Source organism: Sceloporus occidentalis, unplaced genomic scaffold, assembly GCF_023333645.1.
Source record: "Sceloporus occidentalis isolate IW3139 unplaced genomic scaffold, rSceOcc1.0.p SCAF_2, whole genome shotgun sequence".
Lineage (NCBI taxonomy): Eukaryota > Metazoa > Chordata > Lepidosauria > Squamata > Phrynosomatidae > Sceloporus > Sceloporus occidentalis.
The window spans coordinates 103,746,853-103,762,860 of NW_028316982.1; the positions used below are offsets into that span (position 1 = coordinate 103,746,853).

The 16,008-nt window shown below is 39.9% G+C and overlaps 1 protein-coding gene across 1 annotated transcript in view; it reads right to left on the minus strand.

Annotated features, from left to right (window-relative positions):
* LRRTM3 (leucine rich repeat transmembrane neuronal 3) overlaps window positions 1-15,102 on the minus strand; it is a 153,957-nt gene extending 138,855 nt beyond the window's left edge. Inside the window, exons 1-2 of the mRNA XM_089510520.1 lie at window positions 14,591-15,102; window positions 12,713-14,244 (exon numbers count right to left, since the gene is read on the minus strand). Coding sequence (XP_089366646.1) covers window positions 12,713-14,244; window positions 14,591-14,594 — 1,536 coding nt within the window. The 5' untranslated portion in view covers window positions 14,595-15,102. The remainder of the gene's footprint in view (window positions 1-12,712; window positions 14,245-14,590) is intronic.
* Between the last annotated feature and the right edge of the window lie 906 nt (window positions 15,103-16,008).

The window sequence follows — 16,008 nt, forward strand, 5'->3', positions numbered from 1 at the left end:
ATTTGGCTGGGTGATGCTAGGGATGTAATTCTTCACTCACTTCATTCTCAAAGGAAGCAATGAGTAATGTTATCAATTTTCTTCCCACTGTGAGAAAAGTGTTCAATTTCAAAGACAGCAGTACGGGACTTATTCGGGGGGGGGGGGGGGGGGAATCACATGCATTGGGTTTTTTTTGTCTTTTTACACAGGAAAAAACATTTTCTGTATAGGAAACAACAACAAAACATGCCATAGCTGGGTACTTCTTAGGACAATTTGCATGTGTTTTCTTTTGTTCTGAAAATATATTTTTCCTGCACAGAAAATTCTGTTTATCTTTCATCTCCCTCCACCCCCCCCCCAAAAAAAAACCACATATGAATTTTGTATAGGATAACTCCCAAATTGCAAAGATTCTTGACAGTTCAAGATTCTCCTTCACTCAAGAAACATGTTTTTCAACTATTTCACCAATATTTTCAAATATTCTGTCCTTATATAGAGCTTAACAAAAAGGCTGTACATTCATTGATAACTTTTCAGAATATAACTCACATCATAATTTAGGAAAAGGATCAGAAGGCAATTAGAATATGTTCTGTAATGTGAATATGGACTCTTGTATAAAAACCAGATATGAGAAATCATGGTTTGCCTCTGTAAGAATGCACTGTTTCAGAACCTGGTCTTGCATACTCACTCCTCCATTTCTTTGTGCAAGATGGCAGGAAATTTGAAGCTTCTGTCTGTGGTTTGTAACAAGCTATTGTCAGTTAACAAACCACAATATTGAATCTGAATGCAGGTTGTACAAATTAGCATTGAACAAAACAGGAAACTGCAGCTTGTTACAAACCCACAAACCGAAGTTTTAGGTTTCATTCTTTCATGCAGAAAGAAAATGAGGGAACAAAGGGGAAAGACAGCACATATCCTGAAGGTTGCTGCAGTGCATTCTTGAAACAAATTATGTTTTATTTTTACTTTTACAGTCAACCACAGACATCTAACGGAGGCTAGCTTAAGTTGCCTAAAAATGAGCCTCCTCTAGGGCAGGGGTTCCCAACCTGTGCTCCAAGGAGCCCTTAGGGCTCTGCATGCACTTCCCAGGTGGTCCATGGCTGCTCCAAAAAAATGAAAGAAATAAAAATTGATTGAAATTAAAAAATAAGAATATATTCTTACATATATTCTTAAACACCAATAACCTGTAAGACATACGGCAAGCCTCTTAGGAACTCCATTATAGAAATAAGGGCTCTGTGAGTCAAAAAGGTTGGGAACCCCTGCTCTAGGGTATACTTGCTCTCTTTTTGAGCTTGATGCAGGTTTATTGGTTGAACCTTTTGCTTTAAGAGTCTGTTGGCTTCCATTATGGGATGTGTGCCTATTTATAATATGGGGGGGGGGGGGGGCGGATCACAAAGATCCCAGGAGCAGTATCATGTCCAAGAGACATTAATCCCTATAACAATGACCCACAGGGACGTAGCCAGGATTTTAGGAAGGGGGGGGGAACCAGACTAAGTGCCACCATTATAATGGGGCTTGGGTGTGGTGGCGCAGCAGCACACACCATTCATTTTTCTAGTGGAAGGGGGGGTCCAGACCCCAAGATCCCCCCCCCCCTTGGCTACGTCCCTGTGACCCAGGATTTTTATGCACATTACTAATAGTGAAAATAATATTTCCTTATCCTTTTTCTTTTCTTTCACAAGCCAGCTAATCTAAATATGATTTTTAACCTTTATTTATCACAACTGCTTGTAGACTGGTAAAATAAAAACCAGTGCTCACAGCTTTCCTAGGTCACAACCTCTCCACCTTAATTTTCCATCTAAATGTTTCCTACAGTTTCAGTGAGGTGCTGGATTATCCATCTCAAAGGTGCTGCAGTGCAGTATAAACTAGCTATTTGCAAAAATGTTAAATCTCACAAATCCTTCTCTTCATTGTTTGATATACATTAATGATTAGGGTTGCCAGGTCAGAACTACCTCAGGGCCCAGGCTATGAAATTTTAGGTCAAAACTGGAGACCAAAGAAAGACCACTAATCATGTTACGGGAGGTAGTGGGCTTGAGGATACAATAACACTGAGTACCAACACTGTTTCATAGAGTTTATCATTTGAATTTTTTTAAAAAACAACACAGTCTAACAAATGAAATATGTGTATATGCATAAGTATATAAACCTTCCAAGACAACACTCTTGCTCTGAGATTCCTCCTCCACTCCTGAGGACTGTAAAAGAGGAGCCAGCTTCTGACACCTGAGATCCCTACCATGTGTTCAACCGTATAGTGACACATCTCTCCACATTCTAGCTATACAAGGAACATCTTTTCATGTCCTTCAGCACTAATACATATAGATACAAGCTCTAGATAGAATTAGGCAGATGCTCTTCCTCAGTCCTGTTGATGTTTTATTCAAAATTTGCTTTGATACAGGAAGGACTGCTATTCTAGTTTATTTGCTTAGCTGGCTGATACTATTTTAATTTAGCACTTCAGTGACATATTAGAAAAGAACAGCCACCAAGGTCTTTCTTGCAAAGCATTTGCAAGAAATCAGTCTGGAAACTCTGGGTATGTTTGTACAAGCTACATACAGACATGGCTGGATACTTCTGTCTCAGCCACTCTAGTCTGACTGTGGGCCTGAGCCTCATTTTAATTTTCATGCTTAGCACACTGGGTAATTTATCTATGGTTCTATCTTTTGATGTGATTTTAAAAAAGAAATCTAGGTATCTCCCCTTGGGTAATTGTCTTGTCTTGTATATTATCAGTGACATGGTACATCCTGGCACTGTAAGTGTGAACTCTAGGAGGTCTTTTTCCATCGCCGCCCCGGCCCTTTGGAATACGCTGCCCATAGAGCTCCGCTCAGTTACCTCCCTGGCCCAATTCAAACGGGAGTTGAAGACCTACCTGTTTCAAATTGCATTCCCCGATTAAGTTCCTATAGGCCCCCCCGCCGCACAGGCCACACAGGCAATGGTTTGGCTAACCCGGGGGCATTTGTTGTTGTTTTTGTTTTGGTTTTTTGCTTTATGTTGTAGTGTATTTATGTAATTTTTTATATGGTTTTTAATGGAATTTGTGTATTTTTAAATGCTGTAAACCGCCCTGATCTTATGGAAGGGCGGTATACAAATAAAACATTTATTATTATTATTATTATGAACCAGAAATACTGGTTAGAATTCTGATGTATTTGCAATGATGGTATATAAATACCAAGCATGATATGTTTTATAGTTTTTTGTGGGTTTTTCGGGGTATGTGGCTATGTTCTGTAAGAATTTATGCATGCATCTGTGGCTGGCATCTTCAGTGAATATTTCTCTGAAGATGCCAGCCACAGATGCAGGCGAAACGTCAGGAATAAATTTCCCCCCCAAAAAAACTATGGATGCCGGCCGTGAAAGCCTTCAACTTCACTTGATATGTTTTGTTCTCCAAAGGAAATTTTAATTATTTCAGTCTGTGTTGCCTCTCACAATGAGAGGCACCCTCAAGCCCTGTTTCACTGGATCAGCCTCAATTCAGTACTTGTTCAGATTTCTATAATCATTGTTATAAAACAGACAATGAAATTTAAATGAAGTACATTCTCCAGTTGTGATATAATTCTGTAGTTGAAACAGATGTGAACATTACATTAGACATAACCTACAAATAACCCCTAGGATGTGGTGTTAAGAATACTAAATACTACATCTTGGTTTGGTGCTAGTTTTTTTAATATTAGGCATCAGATTGCCATTGCTGTTGTTGTTTTCATACTCAACAGAAATCCAAGCATCTAGTCGATTTTGTTCTTTGCATACATTTTCTCATTTTTGTATTTCACACACTTGATGTTATATAACAAGCAATGTGAAAATGTTAAAGCAAGAGTGATTGTGTAACACCTTAATGTCATTGCAGATAACTACACAGTCCCAAATAATGACACCTAAATCTACTTAAATACCTGTGGGTAATCAAAACAATAACAACAACAAAAACCTACCTTATTTATTTGCTTTACTTTATCCAGCCACTGGATGTCACTGCTTTTCTATGGAAATTTTGTCAACTGAATATTTATCTAAACATGTGTACTTGACCCAAAAGTCAGTGTAATATGGCAAATTTTTGTCTAATTATTAAAAAATACTTTTAAAGCCAGACAAAACAATCCCTTCATTTGACTGTGTGTGTATGTGCGTTTGATTTTGCTGTAAGGGATTTATATATATATTTCATTAAAGTAACTGGGTGATAAAATAAAAGTAGGCATATAAATCTTAGGATTTTTGTTGTATTTTTTCAATCATTTCTCCACTTGTTTCACTTGGATTACTGTGGTTTACCCCCTTCAGCTGTTCCATTTTGTAGTGATCAGAATGGTGCACCTGGATTGCCAGGTCTTAGAGCCCCAGTGGAAATCACAGGAAGTTGCTCTGCTTTTTTGGTTCTCCAGGCAGAGACACAAAATCTCAGGGGAAATGGCACTGGGGGCGTTGAAAATCAAAATTTTGCATGTGAGCTGGCATTAAAGCCTGGACATTTTTCTCTGTTTGTTCCCAGGTGGCACCAGGGCTCTCTGACACGGTTCAAAGGTGGTTGCATATATCTTGCACCTAAGCAACATCCGTGAATCTAAAAGCCTGGAGTGCATATTCCTGGTTGCATCATACAATTTGGAGCCAGGCAGGGAGTGGAGTGTTTACATTGTACCTTGTGCACTTTTTTGCTGCGGAAGCCTGATACCAGTGGGACAGTGTGGGGGGAGACTCATTGAGGGCTCATGGTGAGCCTACCAGAAGTGCTAGAATAATGTGGGACCTAAAACAACCTTTGTGTGCTATGTGGGTTAGCCTACATGGGATGAGTCTTAGCAGAAATGGCAGCATCTGCTGCAGCTACTGGAGATATTTTGCAATGCAAAATGCTTTCATGTATTTTTATTTCCTGGATCTGGGTTGCCACATTATCTGACTAGACAGGTTTAATCTAAATTCTGTATCCATTTACCCAGGTTTTCCTCAAGTCAGTTCCCATAACCAGCTGCCTTAGAAATATTTCTACCTTTTCTTAGCCTTCATCTGCAACATCATAGTGACTACCTCTGGCTCCTTGGTAACCCAAAAGTCCAGACCCCCCTGACCCTAGGGAACAGGTAATGATTAGGTGCTAACGCCTATTTTAGGACTTCTGTGTTACACAAAATCACTAGGGCATGGAAGTAACTTTGCAAAGAATGAGAAGCTCCCTTTGTATGGACCTACAAGGAATTCTGATGAAGTGAAATGTCTTAATTTTAGCATAAAAGGAAGTGTTCTTGTCAAAATATAGAGGGACCAAAGCACCTTACTAGTGAATGATTACGATAAGGATGTACACATCTGCTTGCTTGTTCCACTCTGTAATCATTTACGTGTAAGGGAAATCTAAGTCCACATTCTTGACATTTTCTCCCACCAGTACAAAGAGACATTTTAGCTACTTCTGGATCATTGCTCACGTGGCATGTATACACATGCAGCTATGCATCTGCAAAAATGCAACATATGCATTTATATACATATATGTGAATAGTCACCTGGTATAACTTTTGAGTTAAGTATTGTGCTCTGTTTCAGAAGGTATCCTGTATTTTGTACAGAATGTTGCTTGTTTGTCCCTGAAAAGACTGAGAGATATGTTTATACAGTACATATCTTTTTAGGGCCTTTCTCCATTTCTCAGATCTCTACCTTTCACTTTCTCACAAGTCGCTCCTTCCCACTTTCATATTCTACTCCCTGTGTATCTGATTGTGTGTGTTTTTTAATTTCACAAACTTCCACAAGTTTTCCATACATCTCTGTTTATACCCCATGCATCCTTTCCCCTCCTCTTCCCAGTCAAGCTCAAGGAGATGTCTATCAATACGATACAATAGTTTTTTGTGGGTTTTTTTTGGGCTATGTGGCCATGTTCTAGAAGAGTTCATTCCCGATGTTTCATCAGCATCTGTGGCTGGCATCTTCAGGAATAAACTCTTCTAGGACAAGGCCACATAGCCCAAAAACCCCACAAAAAACTATGGATGCCGGCAATAGGATACAATGATTGTACTCCTGAAGCTTAGGCAATATTCCATCAACCTGAGGGAAAACGTCTGCCATTTTTTAGCCTGTAGGGGAAGAGTTGGCCACATGCATGCCGTTATAAAAATTTATTACACCAATCACCTCCATGGACAATGATACTTTCATTCAGCAGACGATGCATATTTTGACTCCATGATACTTTTGGAGCAAATTCTTTTTACATCCTTAGAGAGGAATAAATGTGACCCTCATTACGAGAGGCAATTTGATGGATGAAGCATAAAGTGGTCATCAACAGAAATTAAACCACTGAAAAGGAAGACACAAATTTGCATTGAAGTTGCATATGCTAATTTATGCATATGACACAATTTTAGAAAGAATGACTGAAAATAGTTGTACATCTCATCCTATTGGAAAAACTGTGACCAGATGATCTGTGTTATTTTCTGCTCAGACTGCCATCCAGGTGCTATCTGTTGATTGTCAACTTTAGGGCCTCTGTATCTTCAGATTTGGAATGGATAGTTCAAATACGGAACACATAGTGCTACAGTACTGTTTCCTGGCAGCCCCTAAAATACAAGAGTATCCCTTGTGAAGATTGAGATATAGCCACCTAGAAAACACCATCAGGACTTTGGGTAAAAGCCTGATCAACTGAGGTGAGGAGACCTCATCTCAGTTCTGTCTAAATATATGTAGTGTTGCCCAAAACATATTGTTTTCTGCTATTTTGAATTTGTAAAAAGAAAAAGAAAAACGTTAAAGTTCCCAATGTTGTTCATCACAAAATGAACCAGGACTGTAATGTGAACTTTGGTGCAACAAATGAAAATGGATATTGAGCACAGTCATGTAATAACACATAAAAATTTGGGTATTAATATAAAACCTGCTTGGAAAGCTTGGTAGGAAAGAGAAGAAAACCACAATGCAGCAAGCAAATAAAAACAAACACCTGTTTGATTTGGTATTATCTTTTGGAAATATTATCATTATATATTTCAGTGTGTGGAGATGGCACTGTCAAAACTTCCATCCACGGAAACTTCCATCTGTTTCTTTGCATTAAGAACAGTCATTTTGAACACACATTTTTTGCTTTACCATAGAACTCTGGAAACTAGAGGTACTTTCAGTGAGCAGTCTTGGTCCTGTGAGATGAACTCTGCAGCTTATATTCTTGATGTGATCTAGTAACACGGTTTCCCAGATATTTTATTTCTCTTATTTGTTTAGAGGCAGAGAAACAGACAGCACAACAGAGTACCAAGTCTAGCTATGAGGTCCATTTAGTAAGGAGTTTATCACATGCACTTTTTGGTCTATTTTGGGCATGGGTTGGGGATGTGCGTGAGTGAGGCAAAACAGATTTTATCACATGCTAAACTGTCAGCAAGCCATCACCATGCCATTGCTTGACAATCACCCATCCCCAAGCCAGGCTCAGCTGCCCAATTTTGCTCCACCGGAACCTTTCAGACAGAGAAAAATCAAAATGAGCCTGGCCTGGGGATGGGCGATGGTTGTGCAATGGCATGGCAATGGCTAGCTGACAGTTTAGCGTGCAATACAATTTGTTTTTCCTTGCCCACGCGCATGTGCCCCCAACCCATGTCCAGAATGGACCAAAAATACATGCAATAAACTTTTAAGTTTGTAGAATAATTTGTCATTAAATATTTGTTTTTTCTGCACTACTTAAAAATCACCACAGATATAAATTCCTGTCCAAGTTTTGCTCTACATTTTCAGCATATAATTACTTAAATTTAGGTAAGCACTAGATAGTATGCAAGATTTCTGTATCTTTAAAAGTTGTGTATGGAAGAAGACGTATTAGCAGATGCTGTCATGACCTTGTTGAGACTACAGAAAATACTCCTGCTTACTATCTAGCACCCTTTCATCTTTTTTCACATGGTGGGAGTAATGGGAAGATACCTGCCCTTGAAAATCTAAATGTCCACAAACAGCATCTGTGCTTCCTAATCAGTATTTTAAACATCTCCAGTTTAGTCATTGAAATAAACGAGTAACAGGTCCAAGCTTCATTTCTTTTTTTTACACTTAATCTTTGTTCTCTGCCTCTTTCTTTCATCAGTGTCATGTGAAATCTCTGCTTTGCTATACTTCTTTCTCATGTCCAGTTGTCTTACTCTTGACTTAGCATGCCCTTTTCATCTCAACTCCTTCTTCATTTTGATAAAACCACTTGCTTAAATCCTGCCCCTGCCCCAATATATGCAACATGCAAAACCTAGGAGATTATTGCACACAGATTTTTTGCCTGATCCAGGCATAGTATGGGATCAGGCTGCAATGGGGTAACCGGTCGGCCAGCAGCACAGCAGCAATTTCCCCCCGTTCCATCCCGATCCCGTCTCATGCCTGGAGCAGGAAAAAAAGTAAATGCAATAATCACCCTAGTCTTATCACCATTAGTTCTCTTCTGTCCCTGACTAACTAGAGCAGTGATGCTCTTTAAACTGTAATTGTCTTTGCTATTTCTTTAAGTTAGAATGACTTCTGCATTTTGACTTATTTTGCAAAATGGTGACTGAATGGTTAAGACAATTAAGTTCTTTTATGTTTGGCCAATCATCATGCCTTTTGGCTCAGGAATCTTAAACTAGAGAATCAGTTTTCTCAGGGATGACAAGGGATGGATCAATCTCACCCACAAGGCTAGCTCCACTGTTAGGCAGAGTAAGGGATTACTGCCTCAGACAACATGTTCTGAGTGGTGTGGAGGTGGCTACCTCTTGGCATTTCCCTCCTGTTGGAAAATAAAGCTATATGTTCCAGGCAGCGTGTCCTCCAAGATGGTTGGTAAGCTACTGTGATGTCTTCAGATGCAATGGAAGAACATGTACCATTTCCATTGCACCAATGACATTCAATTGCCAGACCAGATGGCTTTTGGAAGACACAATGGTATATGTGTGTGTGCGCACACAGTGGGGGAAATCTTGACAAAGCAAAATGGTTTGGGCTGGCCCTGTTCCGTGAAATCCCCAAACAGATTGGGCTACCTCTTCACCTATCCCTTCACTAGTATTGGTATCCAGCAGTATCCCTTAATTCCATACTTGTTGAGTATAGTCTAGGCTTCATCCCTTTACTTATAATCCATCTCCTACAGAATTTAATGCAGAAATGTGCCTCCATTGTTTCTTTCCTCATTTCATCTGCTTGCCATCTATCTAGGGAAAGATTCTATTTGTCTTCTGGGATTTGATCTCAGTGCATTCATACACTGACTTTTGTGATGAAAGTGTCACAATACTTTTCCTTTCTCATCCCTGCACACCTGTGTACTAACATCATATGTTGGGATGTCAAGAGACATGCATTTTCATCTACATAGAAATTCATGATTTGCCATTTCACCCAGGCACTTTTATCTCATGAAGGCAAAACTGTATTCTGGTAACATCTGGAGCTTAAACTTAGTAGTATGGCTGTGTTGCACTGGAGATGATGTGAGCTGGATGGTTCTTTTTTATTATTTAAAAATCTTAGATGAATTGATGCAATGCAAAACATTGCATACATTTAATAGATGAGTACAAGAGGTTGGTCTACAGGTGCAACTTTTCACTTCTCTGCAAGACAGGCTGCTGCCTGCCAAATTTTTCTCCTTGCTATTCTGCATAACATTAAAGATACACAAAGGAGAATCCTGCTCACCTGTTCATTTTTGAAAAGATGGTCTGGAAGCCACTGGCCAGTTATTTGTTTGTTGTACAAAATAATAAATCAGAACATTCTGTTTAATTCTTTTGAGAAAGAAGAGCCTTGGCAACTGATAGTCTGTTTCAACCAACTGGAACCAATTTTATTTCATTCAGTCCCCCCCCCCCTCCAAAAAAAATGTTTTGTAGATGTAAGTTGTTGGCAATGGCCTGCCTAGGCTGCACAGTCAGCCAGCATCTTCTTTCTCAGATGTCTATGGTGATAATTGCACATTCATCAGTGTTTATCGCTGAAGATCTGCACATATAAATATAGCTTGCTGAAAGTACTTCGGATGAAAATAAAGTTAATTGCCTTTTAAAATGCCTAGGCATTATTTTTCACATGCTAATTCTGCCTCATTATAATGAGAAATTTATTGACATTAATAGTTCAACTCTTTGGCACTTGAAGAGACATCAGTAATCTCTCTGGTTTCATGTTCTCACTCCCCCTATAATTTAATTCTTGAATTCTGGAGCATATTATTTTAGCTGAGGTGGTTTGTGTGGGGTAGCCCAACCTTATTTCCATGGGGTTTCCTTCAGGTGCCTCCAAAAACAAAGGAACATGCCTATAGATATAAAGTCTCTGGTAAAATATTTTCAACCTCTATGTCATCAGAATAAATTGAAAACAATTGGGGCTAAAATTCGCTTGTCTTTCCATGCCCAAACAATCTGTGATTTGCATGATGATATGTTCCATGTATCTTTTGTTCCAAAAATCAAAGATTATCAATACATTTTGAGTGTCGTAATTTTTGGTGGTGTTGATTTTTAAGATTGTGTTTATGTACATAAGTACATTCAGAGAGAATACATAGATGTCTCTAATGTGGCCCTTGTTCCATATCAAAGCCTTCTGTAAAGATATTAGTTGTCTGGTATCATATTAATGATAGATTAACTTTCACTGTCATATTAAATGCATCTCAAGAAAGATATTGGCTCAAAAAAGGACACCTGCTCTGCAAAGTGTACCATATGACTGGACTGTTAATTATGCTGCAATCTTTGACTCTTGTCTTTCAACAAATTCATGAGACTAGTTTTACATCAGTAAAAATATGAAACACTCTTTTACTTTTTTCTGCTTTTATATCCACATAAAAAGAATGCAGGTTTATCACCCACAAATCACCTTAACAGCTTTCATTGGTGATCCTCAGACTCAGAACATCATATCTCTGGATCAGTTCAAGGTGATTTTCCTTAAAATAAATTCTCACAGAAATCAAAAGAAAACAATAACAGCAATAAAGAAAACAGAACATGGATGCTTCCTCCCTTAACCCAGATTGCTGCAGTGCAACTGCCTTATAGAAATATTCTCTCCCAAGTGGTCAGAGATGGGCAGTGTACAAAACCAAATCAAGTTATGCAACAGAGGGAATGAAATTCTTTGTCATCTTTTGTAAACATATTCCTATTTGTATCCCAAGACAGAGGAGGGGGGGAAGCTGTTTTAATGAGGGAATAATTGTAATTTATATAAAATATTAAGAGGTATAGCCAATTAATTATATTTTGTCATGATGTTTGAGGTGGATGATCTAAGGTACAAATATCCATCATAATCCCTTCGCTGCTTTTGCCTTAAGAATAAGAAAATGGCATCCAACAAGGTTATAAAAAGAGGATTGATTGACACCCTCCCTTGCCCATTGATCCATTGACTTTTCCTAAATGAGCATTCTTCTAATGTGCTTTCCCTTATACTGGGCAAGTGTCCAGTTTTCACTGCAAGCTTTTCGTACTTGCTGTGCTGTATTTAAAATGTAGCTCCATCAGCTTTCTAAATATCCAAAGTGGAAGATTGCACAATGAAATGCCACCAAGCATAAGGCAGCATTTTTGATGGAAGAAAAATGACAGGTATAATGGGTCCATCGTCAATCACATTAATGCCTCTGAAAACAGAATTCCTAATGAGCACCCAAGCAACTGTGTGCAGGAAGTGGTTTTGCCTTTGTAACTGGACATTTCAGCTCCTCTAATGGCCTCAATAAGGAATTTGGGCTCCCCATTTAATGAATGCCTTTTGACTATTTTCTGAAAGGCAACTGGCTGTGAAGAGGGAGAAACACTAGCATCTTTTATATGAAGCCAGACAAACAGGTTTCAATTAGTAGTTATCAACTCTACAAACTCTATGGTGTTAGAACGCAGTCCAGTGAATCCTATTCACTTTGACCAGCCTTCCTTTTATTTCTCCTGAAATGTAGGATTTCCAGCCCCCACTTGATTTAGCCAAGTGATTCCCTTGCCCCCACCCCCACTGTTTGAAGATGATACTTTAAAACCAGTGGCTTTAGAGGATACCTTACACTTCACAGAAATCAAGCATTCTCACAAGGTTGTTCCTGCACCATCTGTAAGCCAAAGCCAATCCCAGAATGTATATGAAGCTACAGCAGTACACCTGACTTCTAGCTATAGTGTGCCCTTGAATCATGGAGTGAATTCCAGCAATTTTTTTAAACACACACACATACACACACACACTTCTTTCCTACCGTTCTTAAGCTGGCTAAAAGCAGCACTTACAACATTTTGTATTTTGATTCCCCTCCCCAACATCCTGTAGATAATATTCAATTTGCTATGAAACAAGTTTTCTATTGAAAAGGGATGAAACCAATACAGAAGCTGTGTGACATGCAGTGTGCAAAACCTGAACTCAAGCTTCATGCTGTTGCACAGTCTTTCAGTTTCGGGGAAGAAACAGGGAGAAAAAAGTCAGCATATAAACATGTGACAAGATGGGGTATAAGTGTGTGGTTCCTCCCAAAATGAAAGAGCATCCCCCCATCACATCACACATCAGCAGAGTTCAACCAAACCACCCAGCTTAAAAAACAAAACAAAAGTTCTTTATCCCAGAGGGTTCATACCTCACATTCCCTGGAGCCTGCTTTGCCGTATGTGCAAGGTCCGGTCCCGTTCAACAGCATCTCACTGGTCTCGGTGTTGGTTGGCTTATAGTCGACATAAAATTCCTGGGTAGTTGGAGTCATCTGCTTCAGCGATTGTCGCTTCTTTTTCCGGTGCCTTCTCATGAGAGAGCGCTGCTGCAGCTGCTTCATGCTGGCAGGATAACGCTTCCATGACACGTAGATCACCAGCAGGATCACAAGCACCGACAAGAAAAGGGCCACACTCCCTGCTATGATTTTGTGGAAAGAGATGTGTTCTGCATCATGCTCAGGCTCTGAACTGGCTTCAGTGGCCCTGACAGTCGGGGGCAGAGGGAGCTTGCCATCATGCTTAGGCCTAATGACTTTGGGTTTAAAGGTTGGCTTTGGGAGAGCCCGTGGCAATTCAAACCTCTCTGTAGTACTTTTGCCACAGATGCTGTAATTTTTCACTGCGTCAATAACATTCACCCCTTGAAGCTCTTTGGGGCTGGCACAGATAATTGTATTTTCCCTCAGCCCTTTAAAACTTTTGAGCCAGTTTACCAGGGAGCAAATGTTCCTGCTGCATTCCCATATATTCCCAGCAAGGCTGATGTCATTGAGAGATATCCAAGAATCCAAAATCTCTTGACCAATAAATGTGAGCTTGTTAGAATCCAGGTTGAGGCGCTGTAAATTGGGCACACACTGGAAAACACTAGGTCCACTGAAAGCTTCTATTTCATTGCCAGATAAATCAAGCCTTTGTAATGAGCTCCAGGTCCAGGACATCGTTTGTCCTATAACACTGATTTTATTCCACTGTAAATAAAGGTTCTGCAGGCTGACTAGCCTTGGAAAAAGTGCCAAGTTGAGCTTAGAAAATTGATTGTGCTCCAGATGAAGCTCTTTCAGCCTGATCATGCCTGCAAAGACATTCCTCGCTAAGCTTCGGATCCTGTTGTAGCCCAGGTCTAAGAGTTCAAGGTTCCTACAGTCTTGGAAAATTCGGACAGGGATTGTTCTCAGGGAATTGGACCGCAAGTGTAAACTCAGCAGCTTCCTTAAGCCCCTGAATTGTTCAGATCCTAAAGACTGCAGCTGATTATATGACAGATCCAAATTCCGGAGATTTGTCACTGGTCGGAAGGTATTATTAAGAAAATAGGCAATTCTGTTGGAACTCAGAATTAACTCTTTTAGCCTGCGTATTCCATTGAAAGCATTTTCATCAATATTGCTGATGTGGTTATGGTCTAGATAGAGCCAGGTGAGTTGATTAAGACCTTTAAACTGATTGTATTTTAGTTTCTGGAGGCTGTTATATCGAAGCGATAAACCTAAACAGCCAGCTGATATACTCGAAGGTATCTCCTGCAATTTCTGGGATTCACAATATACCATTTTGCCTTCACACCTACAGCCTTTAGGGCATCCTCGTTCAGCAGATGAAAGCATTGTCAATAATACAGTAGGGGCTATTACCAGGGCTACAGCTGATCCGCTCAGTAGCCTAAATACATTGAAACCTGGAAATAAAAATAACTTAGAAAAGTTATCCCCCCCAAAAATCCAGTCAAATCAATTCCAAGCATGATCTAAACAGCCATTTAAATGCATTAGAATCCCCATAGCAAATAAATACTTTTCAACCTGTTCTCCCTCCCCCCTCACCATTGCCAGCATACTTTTACTAAGAAAAAAATGATAAAGAAAAAGAAATCACATCCAAAGGCTCAACACAATCACACATAATCACTGGGACATGTAACTCTAGTTGTAGCTTGCACAGAGGCAAGCCTATACAGTAATTAATACAGAATCAGTGGGGGAGTACTGTAGGCTAAGCATAAATAAATTAAAAGGAAAACATACCCATCCTTTGTGTTTTCAAAGGTCGTCCTTAGGTCTTTTGCTTTTGCTTAGGGTGCCACAAGCATGACAGCCCCTGTCAGCTGCTCTGTGGTGAGTCAGGGCTTGCTGACACCCAGGAAGAAAAATTGGACCCCTTGGGAGATGGACTGATTTTGGAACATTATTCTTTTCCAGGCGTGCCGAACATCCCAAGAATAAATAAATCCCAACACAGCATTTGCAGCAGGATGCCAAGTTCTTCCTAGGTAATAGGATCTTCATGGATGGTGTGTTTTTGCATCATTACATTCAGGAGCTGCCGTCTTTACAATCACCCTGTGCAAAAAGCATGATAGATTCCTCCAAGTGATGCTCAGCTGCCAGAATTCACCCGTCTGTATTCCATTGGGCAGCAGTTCTCATAGTTAGCACCCCCTGATCCAGCTAAGGAAGCTGCGTTGGAGCACAGAAGCCAGGATGACCCTGTACAATGAACAAGCACTGTTCACTTCTGCGTACTGTCATTCTAAAAGCTCCTCCGACTGTTGCTTTGGTTTCGGTGGATGCAGTCTTATGTAAAGCTGCCCCCAGTGGTGAAGAATATTATGGACATGTGCAAAAATGTCTTCCTCCCTCCTTTCCTTCTCTTCACACCCCCCTCCCTGCTTTTAAATCTTGCAAATGAGTAAGCTCTGTGCTGGGAAATGAGTGATTGTTTTGGGTGACTAAATAGGAGCAGACTGGTCAAACTCAATGAACACTAGAGACATAGTTGGAAATTTCCCTAGGCTTTTAGCTCTCCTTTCCTTTTGAGTAATTGAACAAAGCCTTTTAAGCCCAACATCTGCTGCTGGGACTTCTACCTGACATAAGCATGGATGCCACATTTCTTTTCCTTCGAGCACACACACACACCCATGTACATACACTGAATGTAACTGAGTACCCCTGGTGTTACATTGTCATGTAAAACACTATAATCCTTGTTATTACCACTGGTATACAGAGTTGAGGGGGGGATTATGACTAATCAGACAAAAGATGTTAAATGCTCTGTTATCAATACCATGGCATTCTTTTTAGCTGTGGAATCACACTTGTGCTTTAATCTGCATAAAGAATATTTGCTATCATCACACTTTTTTTTGGACAGTACAGAACTACTCTACCAATTTGCCCTACCTTTTGAGATCTAGCTGTGAAGAATGGCTCTGAGTCCATTCCCCTACATTCTTTTAAGAGGTGGGTGAACAGAAGACCTAGCTAGCCTCAAATCAGCTCAGTTTCTGGTTGGACAGCTAAGGCTTTCAGTGGGCACTCTTGAAGCGTGCATTTTCAGATGGGCATGACTGCTGCTAAGAAATTTGTAATGCTTATTTAAATTTTATTTCATTTAACCTATATCCTGCCTGCCTTCTTGCACAGGATCCAAGGTAACT